Raw genomic sequence first — 12,787 nt, 5'->3', positions numbered from 1 at the left:
TATTTGCCGATGGTACGCATAAGTAGATAGTGTGCTATACGGCCGTCCGGTGTCTCGGTGTTTAGGCAAGCTCTCGTTCGTACCAAAAAGGCAGTCAGGCAGGCAGCATTTTGCCAACGTCATGCTCAGGGTCCCCCGTTTTTTCTGAGCTGGACTTGCGGCTGTCGACCCACAGGCCGGCAGCTCTGAGGTGTGGTGAGGGTACGAGAGCAGTACCTTGGTTGGGATGTAGCGAGCCCTTGCGCACAAAGTACCTTGCTCGTACTGAGGTCGAGTCTGGGGCCTTGGCGTGCTTCCACGGATGTTTATCTCTGGGCTTCCGTTGCTGGCTGGCTGGCTGCAACTGGGCGCCGTCCGCTGCCCCTTCAGTGACGAGCAAATCGAGCAAATATAGTTGGGCGGACTGGAGCTGGCCTGGCAGAGACACTGGACATCAGGCGGCCTAAGGTAGCGAGCAGGTGTGCACTGAATTCGATAGCGCTGAGCTGGGGCTGGGCTGGGCTGGACCGTTGCATCACATCACTCGGACGAGCACAGCTTGTGACTTTGGATCTGTTTTTCTCTCTCTCTCTTTCTCGCCCTCTCCATACATGCCCTTCCATCTCTCCGTAACGTGATCTCCGTACAATCTGAACACGAGCTGCCCTTTAACAAACCCAGAGAGCCCTCCACGCGGCTGTAGACGGGTTTTTAAGTGTCCTTTGTACTGGTCCTTGTCGCACTCGATTCGTCCCGTCGAGCTCTCTGCCCAGGTGCGCAGGTGGTGGTGGGTCAGGCTCGATCGAAGGCCAGGGAAGGGAAGGGCAGAGAGAGAGCCGCCAGCAGCCCCAGCCGACAAGCCCCAGCGACACCTTAAAACGTGACTACGCAGGACTGGGCCTAGCATCGCATTGCTAGCAGCTTGGAGCAAGCCAGACGGGACAGCCAGCCAGGCCCCAGGGCAGTCAGACAGCTCGCCTCGCCCCAATCTTTGTAGGGCCCGATAGCACTGATAGCTGCAGTACAGGCCGGAGGGCAGCGACCACCACCACAAGCGTAGCGCAACCTTGAACCCGCCCAGCCCGCAGCCCCCAATCGCCGAGCGCCAGCGGCCCAGCACCCCAGCAAAGCCAGCAGCCAGAACCGGCGACCAGCAAACGAGTGAGTGAGCGAGCGAGCGCGTGCGTGCGTGTGTGCGGTGCGTGCCTTGCGTGCCGACCGGAAAGCTGCCACTCCATCATCCACCATCACCATCATCCATCCTCACATCAGTCATCATCGCCCATCCACGGCACCGACCACGTCCGTCCCGCCCCACAACCCAGTCTACCCTCAGTCTCGACAGAGCTGCCTTACATCGATCCGTCCACCCACACACTCTCATCCATCCATCTATCCGTCCATCCACCCATCGACATCGGCCGCGTCGCAGCTTAGCTGACCTCCGGCCCCCCCAGCTGCTGCTGCTCCACAACCTTCCAACACAGCATGCCCGGCAAAACACCCCAACGCAACGGCAAGGAGCCCGTCGAGAACGGCATCCGCAAGAACAAGACCAAGGACGTCGAGATGACGGACGACAAGTCGTCGCTCAAGGGCAAGGGCAAGGGCCAGCCCAAGAAGGGCGCCAAGGAGGGCGAGGACATGACCGTCGTCGTGCCCCCCTCGAAAAACACAAAGCAGTCGTCCGCACCGCCCCCCGCCGACGCCGATGGCGATGTCGCCATGGACGAGTCCGACAAGCCCGACGACCTCGAGGTCAAGGTCGACCCCGTCACCCAAGCCATCACAGGTACGTGAACCCCCCTTGATGATCGCCATGATGACGACAAAGCCCGCCCCGGGTCCATCGCGACGCCATCATCAAAAAGCTCCATCGTCCATCCGCCCTATGGGTCTACCTCTCTCCACCACCATGCCCTGGCCTTGCTGCTGACTGCCCTCGCTACAGATATCAAGAGCAACTTTGCCCTGCTAGACCGGGCTGTCGCTCTGTTCGACGCCAGATTCTCCCTCAGAGCCCTCCGGTCCATCTCGTCGCTGCGTAAGCGCCTCACCCCGGATATCCTCGCACAGGTCGTCTCCGAGTCATGGCCGGCCTCCTCCCCGTCCGCCAACGTGGCCAAGCAGCTGCTGGCTGCCGTCGGCAAGGAGAGCACCCCGCTGGGCCGCCAGCCCGGCCCCGAGATGGAGATCGACAGCGAGCCCAAGGCCCCGGCCAAGAACGGCAAGAAGGAGAAGGAAGCCCGGGACCCCATCCCCGAGATCGATATCTTCCTCGGCATCCTGGCCCAGGTGCATCTGTTCGACTCGAAACAGTACCAGCAGGGCGCCAGGTTCTCCAAGTACCTCACCGACCGCATCCAGTCGCTGAACCGCCGTACTCTCGACTCGCTCTCTGCCAAGGTCTACTTCTACTACTCCTTGTTCTGCGAGCAGCTTGCTCCTCTGCCGCCTTCGCCTCAGTCCCCCATCGTCTCCATCCGCCCTACACTGCTGGCGGCGCTGCGGACTGCTGTCTTGCGCAAGGATGTCGACACCCAGGCGACCGTCATCGTCCTCCTTCTCCGCAGCTATCTCCTGACCTCGCACATCTCCCAGGCCGACCTGCTCGTGTCCCACACCCAGTCCCCCGAGAACGCTGCCAACAACCAGGTCGCCCGTTTCCTGTACTACCTGGGCCGCATCCGAGCTATCCAGCTGCGATACACCGAGGCGCATGAGCATCTGACGGCCGCCACTCGCAAAGCCCCCGCAAGCTCGTGTGCCCTCGGCTTCTCCCAGACCGCCACCAAGCTCCTGCTCGTCGTCGAGTTGCTGATGGGCGACATCCCCGAGAGATCGACCTTCCGCCAGGCCAACATGGAGCAGGCCCTGCACCCTTACTTCCTGCTTGTCCAGGCCGTGCGCGTCGGCAACTTGGAGGACTTTGAGACCAACATTGCCGACCACGCCGAGACCTTCCGCCGCGACGGCACCTACTCCCTGATCCTCCGCCTGCGTCAGAACGTCATCAAGACCGGTATCCGTATGATGAGTCTGAGCTACAGCCGCATTTCCCTCCGCGACATTTGCATCCGTCTGCACCTTGGTAGTGAGGAGAGTGCCGAGTACATCGTCGCCAAGGCTATCCGGGACGGCGTGATCGAGGCCACATTGGACCGCGAGAGGGGTTTCATGAAGAGCAAGGAGGTCGGCGATGTCTACGCCACCAGGGAGCCTGGTGAGGCTTTCCACGACCGTATCCGCGCTTGTCTAGCCCTGCATGACGAGAGCGTCAAGGTAAGTTTTATCTAGGCTTGGCTCATTTAAAACATGTATACATTGCTAACGCTCTACTCTTCACCAGGCCATGCGCTTCCCCATGAACCAACATCGCCTAGAGCTCAAGAATGCCCAGGAGGCTCGGGAACGCGAGCGTGAGATGGCCAAGGAGATACAGGAGGGAGACCTGGACGAGGACGACCTCGGTGGTGACTTCGAAGGCATGTAAATTTAAGCCGCTAGGGGCTTGTGTATTTCTGGAAACCGCAGGGGGGCCTCGCAAACCGGCCAGGCCTTTCTTAATTCGAGCGATGTGATGTCTACCAGGACTCGGCGAGGGACGTTGGGCAAAGTGTCACACCAACCATTTAGACGGGGGAACAACGAGCATCGAGTTGTGAATATGCGATGAGCAGGGGGTTTGAGCAAACCTAAGAACCCGGGGGGCAGCAGGCATATCCGGGAACCCCACCGTGTACTACCTACATATGGCACAGAGATCTTTTTTGTTTTTGGCACCTGGGGCTTGCGGGTTACAGTTCGGAGTCGAGTGGTCTCGGATGGCATGCCTTTCAACACTGCTCGGCACCCCCTTTACTGCCCAGGTAGCGTCGAGGCCCTGTTACATCAATTGAGATTCTGCCGCTGTTGCTACTGTATTCGAGGCCATACTGGACGATGCTGGTGTTTGGCTGTAAATGCATCCATGAGATGAGATCTTCCTTTATCTATAGACAACTCGTTCGTGGTCTTGACTTTAGCGCAAACCCCCTTACCCGGCCACCGCACAAGGGAGAGCTTGGTCTCTCATCCCCTTCCTTTAACACCTCCAGCCAGCGCCCTCAACCCACCCCACCCCCTTTGCCCCTTTTCTCTGCTGTCTGCCCATCTCCGGGTATGAACCGCCGCATCACCGCCTCGACGTACGCGGCATCGAGCCCCCACCGCTCGCCCGCCTCCCGGATGCCGCGGTTCATGCGGCCCACGTACTCGTCGCGCGCGCGCCCGGGCGTCACGTTGGCGCCGTCCACGTACACCAGGGCCCGGACCGGCGCTGCCGCTGTCTCGCTCATGGGGCGGCCGTTTTCTTTTCCCTCCTCCTCCAGCAGCAGCGGCGTCACGTCCACGAACGCCCGCTGGTACGCCCACGGCACGCCCTCGCACACGTCCAGCGTCGCCTCGTCGCGCGGGGCGAGCCGGTACAGCAGCCCGTAGACGAGCGGCTCGTCGGTGGCGTCTTCGCCACCGCTGGGGCTTTTCCCTCGGACTGTTGTTGTCGTTGGTGCCGGTGTTGCTGGTGAAGGGGAAGGTGGAGACGACGATGAAGGTGCAGGAGCGCGCACGATGTTGGCGTAGCCCCGTGCGTTGATCAGCCACGACCACCCGCGCAGCCGAGCCAGGCCCAGCGGGACGGAGCCCGGGCACCGGGACTGCATCTGTGTGGGTGAGAGGTTGGAGCCGTAGGCGAAGTAGAGCGTCGGGGTGGTGGTGGGCTGGGCTTCTCTGTCGCTCGTGAGGCCTTCTGCCGCGGACTTGGGCGAGCTCATTGTGACGTCGTTGGGAGAAATAAAGGGCGTGGTGTTTATGTTCCTCGCTCCGCCAGTAGGTAGTCTATAATGAGATGCGATGGGCCGGCCCTGTTGCCTGGCTTTGCTTCCTTGCTGAGTTATAAGCCTCGGGCTACGTCTTTACCGGGATAACAATTCCTTGTCCTTATGAATGCCTCGGGGGCTATAAAGGAGATATTCCCGGTCGGAATTGAGCTGGTGGTGCACAACAACAAGGCACTGTGTCATATGGTATAGATATGTCGATATAGGAGCGAGAAGTATTCTAAAGCACAAGTAAGTTGAACGAATCTGCTTTCATGTGGGGTCAACTCGTTCAGGTAGGCGTGCTGATTGCCACAGCTTGAACTATTACACTATAGATGTCTCAACGTGATTCCCACCCAGAACAACTCAAGACCACCGAGAATCCAAGCGCCTTGATCATAATTACTGAGCCATTATTTAAACTTTTCATTGGATGAGTATCCAGCCGGCGGAAGACTAAACCTCAAGACTTTGACCAGCTATACTACTTGGCCAACCCACACCAGTGATGCGTGACATCATTAAATCTGGTACGACAGCTTGACCGGCGCACCATCCTTTTCACCACTCGTCAGCATAGCCTCCAGCAGCTCCAGATCCGCCAGCGCCTCCTCAGGACTCTGCTGAGGATCCTGCTTGCCCGAGAGGATGCTCTTGGCCCACGCAAACACCTCGGTCGCCACGCCGCCCTCCTCGTTGACCTTGTCCTCCACCTTGGGCTCCCCACCCACGCGCGTCACGGTGACGCGGTCCCGGACCACGGTCACGGTGCCGTTCTCGCACGCCACGGCGAGCTCGTTGGACTTGAACGTCGAGCCGAACGACATGCTGACGAGCCCCGTGGCGCCGTTGTCCAGGGCCAGCGCGGCGTCGACCGTGTCGACGGGCGGCAGGTGGCGCTGCAGCTGCGCCGTGTGCGCGCTCACGCTGCGCACCTTGACGCCGCCGCCCGCCAGCACCAGCCGCAGCGCCGCGATCTGGTGCACGCCGCCGTCCAGCAGGAACCCGCCCTGGTACTCGGGCGCCTTGCGCCACGGCGTCTCGATGTACTTGCCGCCCAGCAGCACCAGCGCGTGCATGCGCAGCTGGACGCCCAGCACGCGACCCAAGCCCTTGACCTCGGACGCCGCGTGCAGGTACGCGTTGAGGTAGCGGAACTGCTCGGCGACGCCAAAGGTCGGCGTGACGTCCGGCAACCGGCAGAAGTCGATCAGCTCGCGGCCCGCCGCCACGTCCTTGGCCAGCGGCTTCTCGGCCAGCACGTGCTTGCCCGCCCGCAGCGCCTCCTTGATGAAGGTCGGCTGCACGGGGATGGGCAGCGCGATGATGACGGCCCGGATGTCGCTGCGGTGCAGCAGGTCCGTGAAGGACTCGGACCCGCTGTCCTCGCTGTACAGCGCCACATCCGACAGGCCCTCCGAGACGCTCTTGGCGGACTTGAGCGAGCGCGAGTAGATGGCCTTGAGCTCGAGGTCAGGGGACTTTTGCACGGCCGGCAGGTGCTGCTCCTTGACGAAGATGCCTGGGGTGGTTCTGTTAGCAATTCCAGCGGCTTCAACAGGGGGTAGGTGGGTCAACTCCTTACCGCTGCCGATGATGGCAACGCCGATTTTCCCGGACATGTTTATCGGCACGAGTCAGTGGGTGTTGATTGTCGTTGAGAGTATAGCGTTAGATTGTCTGACGACCACTGAGCTTCCATGCTTTCCGTGAGGGGTGGCAGCGTGGTTTTCCCCGCAAGCGGATAGCGTCACGCTGCCGCTCATGCTAGTCGCCACGACTGACGAATCATGACGCTGGACACCCACAGTACCGCTTTGGGAAGAGTATACCCCAGCCATGGATTTCCCCCTGCTACTCAGACTAAAATGTCCGAACGGGGAGGTAAATGAATACCCCAAATGTGGCATTATTAAGGTTGAGAGTATCCCTTTGATTTGTTGAGAATGCGTGGTCACTACGAAGCGCTGAAAACTGGGCCATGTTGTGTTATGAACTGATAATTAACTTGATATCAGACCTCTTTTGACTCGGGTCGCAATCTTTGGCACGTATATACTATGGATGACCAAGCAGTGGGTTCAATCTCAATTCAGGGTGCGGCTATACAGCTTGCAAGCTGACCTTAAGTACTGCGCGCTGGAGTTTTTGTCGGGAGTAACACGAAACTCCAGGTTGCGATATTGACAGACTTAACTGACCGACCCGCTGATACAGCAAAGGAACTCGGCCGTTGGATCATCGCTGCGCTTAGAGTGATGGTCTTTCTACGGAAGCTGGTCGGATAGCCCGTTCGACGCGTCGGACGAATACCGAGCCTCGGCACGGCTTTCGTCCGAACTGAGCGCACGCTCTTTTTGAAAGTCTACCACACAACCCGTGTTGTGTATCCTGCTGCCGGGCGCCTTCGCAACGATGGTAGATGCAAGTCGGAACCATTCCTCACAGCATTCCTTACAGCCTCGCATCGTCTCTCCGACGGCGTGCCGATACGCTACGGAGCAACGTCACTTGCTGTGGATCCAATGGCGGTACGTCGCGGGGTCGCGCCGCTCACGCTGGATCCGGTGCGGTGAGGCGATTTCATGCAGCTTGTGCCAACAACCCGTGATCCCGTTGAATGGGAACTTGATCCTGTGAGGGTGGCGTTGAGTCCCAATTTCGTCTTACCGGAGTCCTCCTCGGTAGACTTGCTGGCAAGTGAGGTGGATATCGTAATCCTGGTAAGCGACCTAACAACAATCAATGCCATCTGGTTATCGGTATAGTCTTTCTCATGCTCGAGTAGGAAGCTCCCGTTGCCTCCGCAAGTATAGTAGAAAATAGCCAAGATAACCTTCGCCAGATTGCAGCTTCGAATCGATACCGACCTTGCACGCAAATTTGTTCTCTGCGTCATCTTCTCCTTGGTGAACCCTCTTGTCCTTTTTGGTGCATATAAGATCAAGTCTCCTTATAGGGCCCGCCCTAGACCCGTAATATGGAACTTCGCTGCCGCATGGGGCACTCCTGAACTTTCGGATTATAGACCAACTTCACAACCATCAGTCCAGTCCGTTACTCTCATGGATCTGGTGCCTGACAGAAACCTTATAAGTTGAGAGACTTGATAAAGTATTTTAATGCAGGCTCTCCTTGGCACGAACCTCACGAGTCACTTAAATTAAAGCACCTGGTGCCTCCATTAAGAACACGAGTAAGCGGAGTAGCTACAGAGGTCTCACAGTTAAGCACGACTTCTAATCTACTCAGAACCTTGTAAAGTTATAACATACAGCATGGTGACTGGGTGAAAAATGTCACATGTGGAATGGCTTAGTGAGATGGAAGACTTGGACTACCAAATGAAGGATTTTAACTCAATTACGCGAAGTACTCTGCAGATAAAACACCATGGGTAGCGGCAGCATTGTACTACATGGGAAATATCAAACTCCCATGAGGAAAACACATGGAAAGCAATGTATATTCCGTTAGGCATCAATATACGTCTCTTAGCTGACTAAACAAAGAATGTAGTAACCTTCTCGACGAGGCGCGCGTGATTGCGTAGGTAGGAGTGCGAGAGAATACCAGGGCGAGTATGCCCGTGTGATCAACAAGCTGTCCCAAGCCTGCATTTCGAACGGCGACATCGCCAGAGGCCGCAAACTGCGCGAAAAAGAGGATACAATCTATGAGGAATTGGTGGGCACGGGCGAGTATACATGGTCTAATGGTGAGGATGCCAAGTGGGATTACCTCATATGTCTGAAGTTCAGGTGATCGGCTATCTTATGCGAGCTGCGGGGGCTTTCTTGTGGGAAAAGTAGCTTCCCAAGCACTCATCACCTTGACCAATAATGCATCCTGCTTCTTCCCCGCGAGTGCTGCAAATCCGAGCGGTCGACCGTTGAACTTCAGATATGAGAGTGGCATTCCGGCCACGGGATAGCCTAAATCACTTAGTTCATGCGTGATCCATAGGCCATGATGGTCTTCTTGTCTATACATACCACTTCCGGCCGCAAGCGAGGTGATGAAGCTGTCAGCTGGGCCAATAATGACGTCGAGGTCATATTCCTGCAAGATCTTGTGAATGCCCTGATCACGCGTCACGTGTCTCAAGTGCTGCAGTGTGTTTTTGTATTCTTCGCTCGATAACTCTTGGTCTTGAGTTTGAAGGAAGAAGTCTTGGTTGGCATGATCTGCGCAAGTCAGTATGAATGATTGAAACAGCATCCATGCAGAACGTACGAGGGGGTAATTCCTGCTCAGCATGTTTCTTGTTGAAGTCGATGACATCCTGGAGACTTCGCACTTTGCTCTCCGGCAGGTCTTCGAGGTACTGATTCAAGAGCTTCTTCATGTCCGTTTCTGAGACTTGTCAGTGGCCGCTTCATGCTTGTCAATCTGAAGACTTCGTACTCAGAACCGTGATCTCGCTATTATTCCCATGAAACCCGAGCGAATCGATGGTGTTTAGAGGGACGTTATCGACAAAATTCTTGGCCTTGGCCTTTATGGTGGCATATGCACCGGTAATGTCGTGAAGCTAGCAACGGAATAAGCATCCAAGTAAATTCTCGAACAAACGATACTAACTATCTGTTCATCCGCTTCAGGAATAGGTTTGATGAAAGTATCAGGAAATTTCCAAAGTGTAGGGTCGAGGACCCCGACTGAGATATCGCTCCACAAGCGCGTGATGCTCGACGTGAAGGACTCAGCAGGGTCCGAAATTGCGTCAAGCAAAATCGCCAAATCATAGACAGATTTTGTCATTGGGCCAGCGGTGTCAAAGAGTAGTGATGCTGGGACGATACCATCCTGTGGGACAAGGCCAATGCTTGGCTTGATGGTGTAAAGGGCAGCTCTCCCAGCAGGACATATCAGTGAGCCATCTGTTTCAGTACCGATGGAGACAGGCGAATATCCTGCAGATACAGCGACGGCAGATCCCGAAGACGACCCTGAGGGGTTCTTTGGCAGTCAGGTCGATGTACCATCCGCTATTCTGGGCTTACTTACACTGTGGCCGTCTTTGCCATCGTTGTATTGCACGCCGCCAAGAACATAAGCCGATTGCGTCTGGCCGCCAACCGCAGACCAGCCACTTGGGAGCATGATGCCGCTATATAGCATGAGTTTGGACCCGAGAGCCATTAAGTATTAACGCTCCTTACCGCCAGTTGGCAAATTCCTGTAGAATGTCAGGCTACTGCGTTTCCGATCGCCCTGGCCATGAAGCTTACGCTGAGATTCGATTTCCCAAGAATTATGGCACCATTTCGAAGCAGCTGATCATCCATGAGCCAGAGCTTCTTTGATAAAGATGGAGAAGAAATATAATCAAATAAATAAAGCAAAATAAAAGAAAATCCCTGGAACACCAACCATGTCCACAATCGTCGCGCTCTGGCGGACCTTGGCACCCTTCAGTGCCATGCTTCCCGCCGTCGTTTCCAAGCCCAAATTCGGGTGCGTGCCGATATTGTCCTTTGGAAGTTTCAGTTCGAGATCGTCCAATGGATGATGTCACTACTCGCCTTAATGATGATTGGAATACCATGCAGCGGGCCTCGTACGTTTCCTGCCTGCCTTGCGTTCAGCGTCAAGTTCGTGAGCCCTTTTAAGGAGAATTTCTCTGGGCGTGATCTGGATCATGGCATGCAGGTAACCATCATGCTTCTCGATCTGTCCAAGGTAGAGCTTGACAAGATGGCTGCTGGTCACCTTGCCTTGGCAAAGTAGCCGCTCCAGCTGTTTGACATCAGCCGTAAGAATGTCAACGTGACTCTTTCCAGAGCCCATGTTGAAGTTGATCCAGTAGCTTTCGTCTGCAATGAATGTGTACAGAGTGATGGCCACGATTCCAACACAAACACGAGGTATGAAGAGGGAGCGTTTGTTCATGGAGGACAACGGGCTGGCAGCGATTCGGGTCTCTCCACACAGGCACCCAAGCAAGCCTGATTCGGTGCACGTAACAGATGAGCCGCCGTGGTGTTACGGGGCTTTCAAGCTGTTGCCAGAGAACGCATTGACGATGACACGCTAGTAGGTGGTTGTTCTATTGTGTGTCGCGCATCTCTGCTACATGCGTAGAAATGCCCGCCAGAGACTGTTTACGGATCTTGCGGCGAGCAAGGAGGTTGTAAGTTAGAATGCTGGTCACCAATTAGTGGTTGGCAAGGTTGGCTTCTAATACTGCGGTGACGCTTGCCTGGCCGGCCTTCACCTTCTCTCGCTCGTTGCAACTTGCGTGGACGGTGGCTTCCATTGTGGCATTCCATCCGTGGGTGTGAATCAATTGCATCGCCCCAACGCGGTATGCTAGTTGGCTGTGACCGTCAACCGCTATGTAGAGCTACATCTGTGGAATGACAACGAAAGTATCTTCCGTGTTGGTCGTGGTATCAATATTGCCTACCGTGGCTGAAAGAAAGCAGGGCATTCCCTGTCTGATAGCACAGGGTCCGTGCCTCTCGGCGCTTGCGAAGTAACGGTGTCGGCGGAGGGATGCATCAAGAGGGATGCGTTAAGAGAGATGCATGGCATGCCAGAATAAAGTTATACATAAAGGCAAGGTTTAACTATTATTATCAAATCTGATTCTCTTTACATGCGTTTCAGTGTGATTATTATTATGAGTAGCTCAAAGGGATAAAATGATTACATGTATAAGTAAGCTTTTATCATCTCCATTTAAGAGCACACCTTTTTCTCCAAAGAAAACACAGCATTACCTTTCTCTCTTGCAAAGCTTTTATACGTGGAGAGAACATGGCCGCTAATGGCCGCTAACATTGCCGGTTATTTCATTGCATTGCTGCCCTAGGCGAATATACTGATCCAAGCGTGCACAGTAAGTGTATGTTGGTTTCTGAAACTTCGGAGCACAACGTGAAGATTGAGCCGGTTTACCAAGCCTCGTAGGAATCGCAGTTGCGTTAGAGTCTGCCGTTGACGAATGGCATGTCATCACCAGTTGCCTTGCGAGCCTCGACTACTTGAGTACGATGATTAAGTGCAGATGCGGATGCCTCGGCTGAGGTGTGACAATTCTCGTGAGCTTATACGATATCATCAGAGATCAGGTGCGGTGATGTACTCGTGTTACAGACAGTTTCCTAGCTCTCATTGATCATAGTCCTTCTGGCGGGCCTCTAGACACTGAAGCGATGGAGTCATCCAACGACCATCCACTGCTAGTGCTGCAATGCCTCCAAACTATCAGTGTCGCATATGATTAGCTACCTGTAAATCACCATCGAGGTTAGTGTAGCCACAAACTGGCACTTAATCTGCGAGATGATAGATGATTTAGGTTTGGCCCTAGGCTTAGGTTCAAGTATTAGTCATGCGGCTTCTATAAAGGCCGAATATAGACCATTGTCGGTGGTTCCTTTGGCGTTTTCTGCTTTACGTCGTCTCCCATCAGCCTTTTCGACTGACCTGGCAGCTCATCCAACCGATTGATTTAGAGAATGGTGTATGGAGCTAAAATTGCAAACCGCGCCAGTTCAGATTAGAGAAGCGTGAAACGTGCCGTAGATGTTTGTCTGTCACTCCATTCATGATCTCTTGGGAAGTGACTGCCGTGCATGCCATAAGTCAAGTGAACCATCCAGATTCAATTCCGGACAATCGACTTGCTTTCTATTGTGCTCAGCCGAGCGAGAAGAATCAGATCACACCGAATATCACGCTGTAGAGCAGGATTCCTGTAACACTCATTGATGCCGTTTGAATACAAGGCTTGTGCGATCCGGTGGAAATGTGCTAAAAGGCTAGAGCGAATAAAAAGTAACGATGAAAATTAATATTCAGAGACAGAACGCATTGTTTGTCTGAATAAGAGCCCTGATTGGAATTTTGGCAAGTGTATATTTTCCACGATGGATTCCTAACAAATCAAGTTTTCCTATCTTATGATTTCAAAACAGGCGAGTTTGATGGCAAGAAGA

The 12,787-nt window shown here is 54.9% G+C and overlaps 4 protein-coding genes across 4 annotated transcripts; 1 reads left to right on the top strand and 3 right to left on the bottom strand.

Moving 5' to 3' along the window:
• Positions 1–1,467: 1,467 nt before the first annotated feature.
• Positions 1,468–3,472, top strand: JN550_005701 (uncharacterized protein; the record flags this gene model as incomplete). Its single annotated transcript, XM_049317357.1, has 3 exons — positions 1,468–1,771; positions 1,931–3,261; positions 3,329–3,472. 3 exons carry the CDS (start codon positions 1,468–1,470, stop codon positions 3,470–3,472), a joined length of 1,779 nt encoding a protein of 592 aa, XP_049172323.1.
• A 613-nt stretch (positions 3,473–4,085) lies between these two features.
• On the bottom strand, positions 4,086–4,790 carry JN550_005700 (uncharacterized protein; the record flags this gene model as incomplete). The annotated part of the gene is made up of 1 exon (XM_049317356.1): positions 4,086–4,790. One exon carries the CDS (start codon positions 4,788–4,790, stop codon positions 4,086–4,088), a length of 705 nt encoding a protein of 234 aa, XP_049172322.1.
• Positions 4,791–5,359: 569 nt separating this feature from the next.
• JN550_005699 (uncharacterized protein) lies at positions 5,360–6,460 on the bottom strand (the record flags this gene model as incomplete). The annotated part of the gene is made up of 2 exons (XM_049317355.1): positions 5,360–6,360; positions 6,424–6,460. The coding sequence occupies 2 exons, from the start codon at positions 6,458–6,460 to the stop codon at positions 5,360–5,362; spliced, it is 1,038 nt and encodes a 345-aa protein (XP_049172321.1).
• Positions 6,461–8,612: 2,152 nt separating this feature from the next.
• Positions 8,613–10,733, bottom strand: JN550_005698 (uncharacterized protein; the record flags this gene model as incomplete). The annotated part of the gene is made up of 9 exons (XM_049317354.1): positions 8,613–8,773; positions 8,834–9,025; positions 9,075–9,194; positions 9,246–9,372; positions 9,423–9,790; positions 9,845–9,951; positions 10,004–10,020; positions 10,073–10,244; positions 10,387–10,733. 9 exons carry the CDS (start codon positions 10,731–10,733, stop codon positions 8,613–8,615), a joined length of 1,611 nt encoding a protein of 536 aa, XP_049172320.1.
• Positions 10,734–12,787: the final 2,054 nt, after the last annotated feature.

The sequence above is a fragment of the Neoarthrinium moseri genome (assembly GCF_022829205.1).
Source record: "Neoarthrinium moseri strain CBS 164.80 chromosome Unknown scaffold18_Wmoseri_CBS_16480, whole genome shotgun sequence".
Classification (NCBI taxonomy): Eukaryota; Fungi; Ascomycota; class Sordariomycetes; order Amphisphaeriales; family Apiosporaceae; genus Neoarthrinium; species Neoarthrinium moseri.
This window is presented reverse-complemented; position numbering and strand designations above follow the sequence as displayed.